Source organism: Leptinotarsa decemlineata, unplaced genomic scaffold (assembly GCF_025532065.1).
Source record: "Leptinotarsa decemlineata unplaced genomic scaffold, Ldec_3_MD MMD2_tig00078422_RagTag_RagTag, whole genome shotgun sequence".
NCBI classification, from domain to species: Eukaryota; Metazoa; Arthropoda; class Insecta; order Coleoptera; family Chrysomelidae; genus Leptinotarsa; species Leptinotarsa decemlineata.
Window position 1 is genome coordinate 6013697 of NW_027412747.1, and position 12454 is coordinate 6026150.

Sequence of the window (12454 nt, forward strand, 5' to 3'; positions counted from 1 at the left end):
AACTTTTTTCAGATAATACTATTTCTATTTTGAACCGTTTTCGAGATAAACTGTTTCAAACGGAAATTGACATGGTTTCCTTGTTCATCAATCATTTTTGTAAAACAGATTTCGTTTGATGTTTCTCAATTAGTCACAGATAATACAATGAAAAGATAATTATTAAAATACTCCTTAACCATCGAATGAAACTTCTCTTCAAACAATAGTTTTATTAACGCTGAAACACGAACTGAAAATAATAAACCCATAAATTAATGAGTTAATTTAATCGTCAGTGTATTTCAGAATATGTTCAAACACATCTCCACCTCTACTTAAACAAACATGTAATCTCTTCAAAAGATTGTCATGTGTAGCGCTTCTGATCAAGTCTGAAGTCAAACTATTGAAAGCAGTTTAAACTCTCGATTTCATATCTTCCATTGTTGTTATTGGAGTAGAGTAAATCATATTTTTAATGAAACCCCACACGAAATAATCTATCTGTCTTCGAAGATTTCGGTTAAAGCTTCGCTGACTGAATGAGAATTGGAGCACTATCCATTTGGTACCATACACGTTCTCTTCCTGGTCTATTATTTAAAATCATTTGAATTCCATTCCTCAGTAAATCTTCATATTTTGATGCATTCAAATTATCATCATAAAACTCGATATAAAAAATTGACTCATTCTTTATGGCACAAAATACATTGAATTGCCATCTTTTTTGAAAACACCTTTGGCGGACATCATGGGGATTTTCTGGCGCCCAATAATGACTGTTGTGTCTATTGAAAACTTCACTTTTTGTGAACTTGGCCTCATCTGTCCATATGATATTGTCAACGAAATGTTCATCCTCTTGAGTCTTGACAAGTAACCATTCAAAGAATTCCACTCTACGAGGTAAATCAGTCTCTTTCAAATGTTGGACACAGTAGAACTTATAGGAATGCCATTTATGCTTATTAAGAATTCGACAAATTCAGCCTCGTGCAGAGAAGCATTTGGAAATGCATGAAAGTATCCCAAAACTGTTATACCATTGTCATCATCATCCACTTTAATCTTCTTACGAATGATTTTTGGACGGAAGGTTCCATTCAACCAACAGTTTTTTAGAAGTCGATTTATCACATTATTATTCGGCTTTCATGAAATACTCGGCATGTTCTACTTGCAATTCTATTGCACTCACCATAAATTATTAATAAATTTTAGAAATCTTCATTACTGTAACCTAATCTTGACATTATTCTATTATAATTGGTAGCTATCACAATCAGTCAAAACCACCAACGAAAGTCTGACGTTAAATAATATAATTGGTTTATTTATTTTTCCAAAGCATACTATTAAAAAATATTAATGTTTACTGTTGTACGTTAGAGACCAATACCTCAATGTATATAAATTATAACTTTTTGTAAGGTAGGTACATACCAATTTCGAATTGACTGATCTGAGACACTTAAAAAACTGGATCAAAAAGAAATATTACTAAGTATAAAAAAATGTTGAATATCCAAAATAAGTGATGAATTCAAAAAAACGAGCAATAAAACCACGTCAGTTTCCGTTTGAAACAGTTCACCTCGAAAACGGTTCAAAATAGAAATAGTATTATCTGAAAAAAGTTAATCTAGAATTGGATGTAGAGCTCAAAAATGTTGAAATATACAGGGTGTTCCATTTGAAAAAATTGAGTTCCACTCATTTTTTCATGAGATCAAAGTATCTGCATTTTTTGAAGACCCTGTATGAGGCAAATGAAAATATGACTCGGAGTGAAGATCCTCATAGTATCACTCCACTCCATTTCAAATTTGATCGTTTTAGTGCAAGAGAGTTCAAGATTATCAGCATTTATAAAAGTTCATGTTTGGTAAAACAAATATCGAAATCAATTTATATCTTCTAAATGGTAATAGATAGGTATAGGGAAATAGTATATGAATTTGTTGACAAAGTGATAATGAATCATAATATGATATTATATACGGGGTGTTTCATTTGAAAAATCAAACAAGCCGCCACTTTATAGTAGAAGCGATAACGCCGCTTCGTCTGAAATATTTTAGGCGTGTAGGTCATATTGACTTATGCATACTGTGAAATTTTCAGGTCGATCCGTTAAATAGTTTGTCAGAAACGGCTAATTAACGCTCATGAAAAGCCCTGTATATCAATGTAAAATTTATATTAATACCCTCAGTCCGACGCCTATTAATATTATCTTGAACGTAATATCAGAAAAAAACATCGAGCGGTTCTTTTGGCAGTATTTTCGCATTATTTGTCGGTGTTTTCGCGTTCTTTGTCGTATATCCCTATTTTAATGGCTCGTTAGCGGCGTCCTCAAAGGATATAGAGGATAGACATATCTCAATGATTTTGTGGGTGAATTGCAGTACTATTTGCTTGAGACAACTATGTTGCTTTCTTTGATGTAGCGACATGATTGCATTCTTGAATTTCTTTTACTCTCAGACAATCCTGGACGAACTATAGTTATTTTATTATTTATCTCATTATCAAGTATAAAAACTAACTAATACATTATGAATCTAAAATCTTGGTTATATAAGGAGTATGTAGATAAGCTGGATGGGAAGGTAATTAAACGAACAGGGGTGCCAACTATAAAAATTCAACACTGGAGATCATAGAAATTAACAGGGTTGTCAAACTTATAAATTCCTTATGAATACTTATAAATATAAGTGTTTTCATTCATTACCGTGTTAGGAATCACACGTTAAAAGGTAAGACCTCGTTAGTCCTTAGCTCGCAAAAGTTTCTCAACTTGTGAGAGTTGTCGTTCGTACGGGGGCTACAGATGATTAACGGAAAAACAGATTTCAAACAAACAGATTTCATTAGAGTGATCATAAATTTCCCCAAAATTAACAAGTCATCAATTACACAAATTCATTCATGCCCTAGGTACGATTATTTTAATCTTTAATCTAAATTTGTAATTTGTTAGGTGTATTCATCTTGATGCATCGTTTTTTCATGATTTTATGGTATAAAAAGCTTTTCGCAAAGTATATTTTCACTTTTCATTATTAGACATATGAAGTTTTTATTTTCAGTTTACGGTGGTCATAGAAGTTTCCGACCTAACAAAGATACAAGACATTTTTTCAATTTTTTTTTACTTTCCAACAACTAAACGCACATCTCCCAGCGATGCTCTCATCTCTGTAACCCGTTCAAATAGTACTTGACGTTTTTCTCTGCAAAATAATAGTTCACGAAAATGATTGCCTCTTCATTTGACGAAAATCTCTGTCATCCGCAATATTTAGATAAGGGAACAAATAGAAATCTGGTGAGTAAGGCAAATAGTCAAGAAGTTCAAACCTTAATTCAGTTTGTTCCAAGGGCCAATTTCTGCCCTTAACTATATTTCTAGACTAGGATAGTCGCAAAGTGCGTGACTTAAGCAAACTTACGCTTTTTTTGCATTTCAATTATTATTGTGTATTGTGACACTTAACGACATCTAGTGGCGAGTAGTGGTACTATGTACTATGTTTTTCAGCTACCCGCTAGGTGGCATTAGGCGTAATTAAATATTTGGAGTTACTGCGTTGGTTCGAGAAAGTTCTGGTTCTAGCTAGTGTATTCCGATCACCTCTAAATGGCAGTGATAATTGCATATAAAAAGGCTAGCGGCGCAACTGCGAGTTAGTCTGCGTAGGAAAGGCGAAGGAAGCGAAACTGTCTATTGTGAAATAAAGTAACACCCGTCAATAAAAGTATTTTGATTTGACATATTGTTTTTATGTGTGATTTGATATTATGGAGAAGTATGAAGATAGTATGAAGAAGCGAAAAATCGACAGTGAATGCAGATCGTTCCAAGAAAAATGGAACTTTCAGTATTTTGTGATTGAGTCCAGTAATAAGGCGCTATGTTTAATTTGTAATTAAACCATAGCTGTTCTCAAAGACTAACATTAAACGACACTATGAATCGAAACATCTTCAAAGTTACTCCAAGTATACAGGAAGTTTGCGGAAGGAAAAATTTTAAGCTTTGAAACGAGCACTCAAATCGCAGCAATCTTTGTTTACAAAGCGAATACTGAACAAGAGTCTGCAACTCGCGCCAGCTTTCGTGTGGCTCTTGAAATCGGAAAACGTGGCAAACCATTCACCGATGGAGAAATAATAAAAGGAGGCTTGATTGCAGTAGCCGAAGAAATATGCCCCGAAAAGGTAAATTTATTTAAAAGTGTCAGTTTGTCAGCAAACACCGTGGCTCGGAGGGTACAAGACATCGCAGAAAATATATCATCTCAACTGTCTGACAAAAATGGACAATATGAGTGGTTTTCTCTAGCATTGGATGAGTGTTGATTTTTATTCGCGGAGTAGATAAAAGCTATGAAGTGTATGAAGAACTTTTTGATATTGATAATATTCACGGTACGACAACTGGGGCAGATATTTTTAAGGGAGTTGAAAATGCCATTAATAGAAAGAACATTCGATGGAGAAATTTGAAATCTATAACAACTGATGGAGGCAAAAATATGTATGGTAAAAATAAAGGAGTGGTTGCACTTGTGTCAAAGGCTGTAGAAAATGATAGTGGTTCAAAACCATTAGTCTTACATTGTATCATTCATCAATAGTCCTTGTGCGGAAAATGTTTGAATATGTCTGAAGTTCTAAAACCAGTCATATCAGTTGTTAACTTCATCAGATCCACTGGGCTGAATCACCGACAATTCCGCGAGTTTATTCAACAGATTGGAGAAAATGATTTACCATATCATACTACCGTACGCTGGCTTAGTTGCGGAAAAGTCCTTAAGCGCTTTTTAGAACTTCGATCAGAGATCGAATTTTTTTTAAATGAGAAGCAGCGCCCTTTTGCCAATTTAGAAAATAGTGATTGGATGTGGAAGTTAGCCTTCTATGTCGATTTGACAAATCATATGAACGAACTGAATTTGAGATTGCAAGGAGAAAATCAGCTTCTCCCTGATTTATACACCAATATCAAATCCTTCAGGCAGAAAATAATACTATTTCAATCGCAATTACGTAAAAAATGTTTCACACATTTTGAAACATGTGAAATATTTAGCCACACTACAGGGACTGAATTTCCCGTCAATTTTGCAATCGAAACTTTGAGTGCTTTGAAGATAAATTTTGATACTCGTTTTTCAGATTTTGATATCATTGCGAATGAAATTATTAAGCTTTTTCAAAATTCATTTGATTCTGACATTGAAACCCTGGCTCCGGAAGTCCAAATGGAAATTATTGATTTACGGTGCAGTGAGTGATATGCTTAAGAACAAATATAAAAATTGATCTTTGTTGGAATTTTATAAGAGTCTTCCACTGGAACAGTTTGATAATTTGCATAAATTTGCTCGTGTGTTGTTTTCTGTTTTTGGTACTACTTACTTGTGTGAGAAAACGTTTTCCAAGATGAAGTACGCAAAGAATGTTTACAGATCTCAATTAACCAATGAGCATCTTAAATCTCTTTTGATAATTGGCACAAGTAAAATTGATCCACAACTACAAAGTATTGTCGGTGGAAAATCACAATTACATAAATCTCATTAGTGTTTTTGTTTTACTGTGATTCATTTCAATTATAGTCCACATTACAGGCTTCTTCTGAAAATATTTTTCACTTTTCAGAAAATGCCTCTGAGAAATGTTAAAGAACAGAAATGGACTGAAGAAAACATGAGAATGGCAGTACACGCGATACGGAGAAAAACAATGGGATTTGGATTAATAAGGCGGGACCTATGCTCCATTGCTTTTCAACTTGCTAGGCAAAATAATCTATCAAATCCATTTTCTTTGCTCTACCAAAAAGCAGGAAAAACTGGATGAAGCGTTTTCTTCATAGACATAAGGATTAAATCAGTTTGAGAAGACCTACAGGGACATCAACTCAACGGGCTGCCGGATTCAACAAAGAGAGGGTAGATGAATTCTTTGATTTACTTAAGAAAAAAGTTTACTGCTGGCCAGATTTTTAATGTGGATGAATGTGGTATTTGTATTGTACAGTCGAAGTGTCTCCAAGTAGTAGCATTGAAAGGAAAACGTCAGATCGGAAGCCTCACTTCTGCAGAAAGGGGGGTTGTTAATAATTGTTGTAATGTGTATGAGCGCAGAATGGAATTTTGTTCCACCTTAATTATATTTCCGCGAAAAAACTGTAACGAACAATTGAAGAAAGGTGCTCCACCTGGGACTCTGTTCAAATTTCACCCGTCTGGTTGGATAGAGTGACCTTTTTACTGCCTGGTTTGACCACTTTATTGAGAAAGTTTGCCCATCTGAAAATAATCCAATTCTCCTTATCTTAGATGGACATAATACCCATACTAGGAACCTTGATGTTGTCGTGAAGGCTAAAGAAAATTTTGTGACAATTCTTTGTATTCCCCCGCACACATCTGCAGCCCCTTGATAAAACAGTGATGGGGGCACTGAAAACATTCTATAATGAAGAAACTAGAATGTTCTTGAGAACAAATCAACGTGCTGCCAATCACTTTGATGTCTGCGAACTTTTTGGCCGGGCTTTCTTAAAAGTTCATTCCGCCGAACGAGCTGTTAAGGGTTTTGCTGTTACAGGGATTTATCCGCTTAGAAGAGGTATTTTTACTGATGAAGATTTTTTGGCAGCGTCACATCATGATGATGATGTTTAAGAACAACCGCTTGCAGACCTTAATCGCGAAAATAGAGAAGAAAGGCAATGTTCACCTATTTCAGTTAATTCGGTACCCACCATGAAGAAAAAAATAGCAACCAGGGGTAGAAAACCTGGACGGGCAAAAATAATAACTTCTACACCGAATAAAGAGGATTTAGAGCAGTCAGTAAATTCAGGAATAGAAAAAGGGGAAATGGTATAGAAAAAAGTTTTTGATGCAAGACCAGGATGCAGTGGAGTGCAAAATAAACCAAAAAACAAAAGAAGCTGCAAATTCCCGCTGAACGCCAAAAAAGAGTTTCATCTTTATCGAGCTCAGAATCTAACGCGAGCATTTCATTGCAAAATTCTTCAGGCGATGAAGAAAACTTTCCGCTAGAAACGTGGCCTGTTGACGCAATTTTTCTCTTTTGTGACCAAAGATTTTCAAATGATACTCGCGGAGAAATATAGGTTGTGTGTGCAGATGCCGAGAAAGACCTTATACGTACATCTACTATTTTTGTTCTTTGTTATTTTGTTCTGAGTTATTCTTGTTCTTTCTGCTTTTTATGTTCATTTATTGTTTTGTTTTTCGTATTTTATAATAAACAGAAATGAACGTATGTTATTTTCCAATAATAATAATAATAATAATTTTATTGCTTCTAAATAATAATCTTTTGCTTTACTTAAAAAAAAAAACAAATTATTTTAATATCAAGTCTAATATTATCTATTCCACATTGGCGTATATTGGTATTCGACATTACACACCCATTTTTCAGCTAGATAAGTGCACATTATTTTTAAGTTGTTTTTCATACATGCATTGTTTTTTTATAATTTTTATTATTTTAGTTTTGTGTTTATAACACTTCACGTTATCTATATTCCAAAATGTGGATAATAATGTTGAAGTTTTCATTTTTATTTTTCAAAAAACAAAACAGTATTCCACAATCGGCTACTTTACTCTAATAGTGTATCCAAGTTTCATCTGCAATAGTTAATCGGCTCCAAAACTCCGATTCATTGCTACTAAATTGCGCCAACAGAGCGCTGAAAATGTTCAATCGAACACGTTTTTGGTCTAACGTGAGCAAACGCGGCATCCAATGCGCGAACAGCTTCCTCATGCCTAAATGCTGATTTGATATGTGCAAAATCTTCATGTTCATAACCTCTCTCACTTTAATTCGGCGGTCGTCTACCACTATTTGGTGAACTTTAGCGATGTTTTCGTCGGTAGTTGCAGCTTTTGGACGTCCCTAACATTCATCATCTCCCAAGCTCTTACTGCTTACGTTTAAATTCAGCTGCCCAAAATTTCACTGTGGTAAATGATGGTGCAGAGTCCCCATACACAGAATTCAACTCATCAAATGTATAATGACAGCTCGATACTCGATTTTGTCTATTTTTATAAAAACACTCACATCAACTCACAATTGCGCGTCAGAAATGGCTGAAACTTTGGTGAGTAACAGATGAACATCGAAATTCACTAGCTTTTGTTTACGAGTGCTCCTATCTTCATGTTGACCTCGGAAACTTTGGATGTACCTCAAATTCCTTGAGCACATTAAATTTGTTCAACAACAAACCTTCTCTGAATGAACAACTGAAATGTCTATTCATTATTATCAATCAACACGAGAGTAAAAATACCTACATTGTTCTGAAAAGACAATTACCATAATTAACTACATTTATGAAACACATTATTCAAATAGATATATAATCTTATCCCAAAAGAAAAGATATCGATGGAAAATAAAATGTTTATTGGTTGAAAAAAGTTCATGTGCTACAAATAAAAAATAATTGTTTAATAGAAATAAAACTGTATTTATCTGCAACAAATAGTATGTGTCAAGAAAATGGTATTATTTGCAGATAACAAAATTCAAAGAAGTAAAGTCAAATATGCCTTTGTTGGTGTAGACACCCAATGTAGACACACGTAAAGAGTAAGTGTATTAGACAATCATTATTATTAATTTTTATTTGCTGATAACATGTTGCCTTGATAACGTGCTGTGGTGTTAACTAGATATTCTTAATTTTTTGATAGGTAGCTGTTGAAACAAATATTGTTGAATGAAATTTGAATAAAAGAAACAGTTTCTGTGAGCTAAAAATAGATGAGTTTTGCAAAACTTCAACCGTTTTGAAAACACAATTGAATCGCAGAAAGATGGAAATCCAAAAATGCTCAAAAAAAGGTCTAGGATAAAAATCAAGGCAGATAACGAAAATGAAAGGTCTCAAAATTTCGACATGGGGAACCCCCAATATTCTCGTATTTTTCGGAAAGACTTGGTTTATCGCTCGCACATGCTTTTGACGTGTTAGCAAGGTTAGATTTAAATTCGAATTCCACGAAATTTGCAATGATTATACAAACGATGTTTTTCTGATCAGATATTTTATTCAATTGCTTGTAAATATCACTTTCTGTAGATAGATAATATTAGTTTACGGATAATTATACCTGGGTCTGTTTTTTTAATGAAATATTCCAAACTGACCAATAGATATGGTAAACTGTACTTACTACTTACTTTTTTACAGAACATACGAAAATCCATTTTTGAGTTTTTTCAACACATTTTAAAAAAAAAACTGGTTTAAGTGAGAATGTAACTTGATCAGTGTTTTCAAAAACCAACTCTCGCTAACCAATGATAAACACAACTGATACTTCAACTGTTAGACCTCGATGATCTTTTTTATCGTAACTGCGGTCAAACCGTTATCCAAATCCATCAGTGTTAAAATAACAACAACAAGAAAGAAAACATGTTGGAGATTCCAGAAAAAATACCTGATATATCTTCACTTATCGATGGTTCAATGTTGTTGTTTGAACTAAATCACAATTTCAAGGAATAATCCGATATGATTATTGTTTATCAGTTGTTATTTGCATTCAACAGCCCATGCCAACTTTGTAAAACGGTTCAGAAGCAGCGAATTGAATTCAAAGTAAACAAAGCCTACTATGTTTACAGAGTGACTCTTTGGTAAAATGATGTAGTCTTCATTCATAACAATTGTTGACATTTAAAAAATACCTATGAGACTGGAACTTTGTAGGCTAATAGTACCTCAAAATGAAAGATAATTGAAAATGGTATTCTTTCAGATGAGAAAAAAATATTTTTTGAAGAGAACGAAATCCGGGCTAGTAGGCCGTGGTCGAATGGAACCTAGAGTTGGTACCAAACGTTTCGTCTGCTGCTGCGACAAATATCATCAGTGGTATATGCTTTTACTACGAGGCGTTAACAAGTGGACCTAGGTTGCTTCCTTGTGGAATACCCGAGGTAGCTGCATATTCCACGGACTTGAATCCATTGAATATAACATACTGACGCCTGTCAGTGAAGTATGATATAAAAAGTTAGATCAGGGTAAAAAGAAAGCAGTACCTGTACAATATTGATAGCAGTAATCCGTGATCAAGTCTGTCAAAAGCCTTAGAGAATTCCGTATATATGACATCAGTTTGGGATCTCCTATCAATGGTTTCAGATATATATTGGGTAACATTGAAAAGGTTGGTGATTGTCGAGCGACCTTTCATAAAACCATGTTGAAGTGGTGTAATTTGATTGCTCAAATGAGGATATAACCTGTTATAGATGGGGATCAAACTTGTCCCCTTTTTTATGAATTGGCCGAACTTTAGATAATTTCCATAGATCTGGTTTTGATGCAGATATTTATTAATATTGTCAAAGGATGAGCCAAAACATATGCACAATCTCTGTAATTCATGTGTAATGAAACGAGAAATTTCTTTGAAACTGATCAGGACAAACCATTCCAAATAGTATCAGACAATCACCTATTGAAAATTCTCGGCAAATTGTGGAATCCTAAGCAAGATATATTTCAGTATCTGGTAGATTCTCAAATGTCAAAACGGAAAATTAACAGAACGATCGGTTCTTTCCGTCATATCTGAAAAATATATGAGAGGATGATACCATTCCACAAACTATGCATTGAAAATTTGTAAGTTTCATGGAAGACTCCAAGAATTTAAATGAAATCTCCATATACGACACTCATTTTCATATTCATATAACAAAAGACAATCACCTCGTCTTGAACCGTTTACAGAAAACGCAGTTGGCATTAAAGATAGGACTTGTTGAATCTTTTGTATCGACGTTCGTATCGAATAAAGTGGCAGAAATACATAGTTCATCTGCAAATGAAAAATATTGACATGTTTCATCATGATCAAATCCAGCAGATTTCATATCTCGCGGAATGGAAGAATCAAATATAGTAGTGATCGGGACCTGTGTGGCTTATACGTGACTCATGCCTTTGGCCCAATCAAGTTCTAGTCGAATTTTCGGAGGATATTGCTGAGGGAGAAAAACATAACTTTTGAGTCATTTAAGTGCAGAATTATTCAATATATTTATAAAATTCTCTAAGCTGATGAAATTACGTGAAGCATTCGGTTACTGTTTGGGATTTTGAAAAATTTTAAATTGTCAAAGATAGAATACCTCTATCGAAGAAGTGTACATTAATATCTGTGAATCCCTTTGTTGATGATTCAAACATAATTAGGAACGGTGGTCGGCTAAGAAACTCGAACTATTCTTTTGACAGAAAAATTCAATACATGTGATTGGCAGACATTCCGACCGGTGATCGGCGTCGATCACCGGTAAGCATGTGTGCCAGGTCCCGTTCCCATATGTGGTTCACTATTGGAATTTGGACGAACGGTATAAAATCGGCCGTCCACAATCGGTGTGTGTGCAATGGGCTTTACCCGAATAGACTTGCACGTCGGGTAAGGCTAATTGCACACACACCGATTGTGGACGGCCGATTTTATACCGGTCGTGTGTGCATTTAGCGTAATCCTGTCGAAAAAGAACGACGTCTGTGGGGGCCTTAACGTCCGTCGCCTTTACCGACGAAAAAACGATACAGTACTTTCCCTCTCACACAGCTGGTTTAGGACCAATATATTCAATACCTACGGCCTACGGACGTAAATAGTCAGATTCAGATTTTTAATTAACCTTTTGTAGCCAAGCTGTGCTTGGATATGACAAGTCATATTACACTTAATAGCATATTATTGATGGTATGCAAAACAATTTTGAAAAAATTAGAAATTCAATAGATTATTTTGAAAGTACAATATTCATAAAAGGCACATACTCACATACAAGTAATAAAATCAATTAGGTATTTTTGCAATTGTTCACAAATTCTTCAAGGCTGTAGAGAGCATTCATTGTCAGCATTTTTAATTATTTTTTTCTTGAAGAGAGGAGAGTACGATACTTCTTTTTACATTATTTGATATATAACTGTATAATGTAAATACATTATGTTTTGTTGATTTTGTAAAATCTGTGTGGTTGAATTTTTCGCTGCAAAGGTTATCCGTGTTTCTTGTTTCATACCTGTGTTTGTCACCATTTTTAGCGTAGCAATCTTTTTTATTATATATATGTATATAGTAATTTATTTAAAATGTATATGCAGGGAAATGTCAATATACCCTTTTGTTTAAATACTTCTCGGCATGAGTCAAAGATTTCATATTATATATACCTAATTATTCTTATTATGCGTGTTTGGATAACTGAAACTCTAGTCCATTCAGTTGCAAGGCTCTAACTGATTATATTGAATGATAAGGTCGAGTAGACTACGGAGTGTTAGGAAGACAAATCAGCTTTTTTTTTGAGTTGATTATATGTATTATCTATTTGTTCGATCCAT

General features: G+C 34.2%; 1 protein-coding gene across 2 annotated transcripts in view; it reads right to left on the minus strand.

The window, feature by feature from the left end:
* The window catches only part of LOC111505976 (uncharacterized), a 40465-nt gene that overhangs the window by 23712 nt on the left and 4299 nt on the right, over positions 1-12454 (minus strand). The window contains exon 1 of one of the 2 annotated variants that reach the window (XM_023160893.2): positions 9247-9469. The exons of the other annotated variant lie outside the window; for it this stretch is intronic. Within the exon in view, the coding sequence (XP_023016661.2) occupies positions 9247-9273 (27 nt within the window). The 5' untranslated portion in view covers positions 9274-9469. Of the gene's footprint in view, positions 1-9246; positions 9470-12454 lie in introns of those variants that run through there. 2 annotated transcript variants of the gene reach the window in all.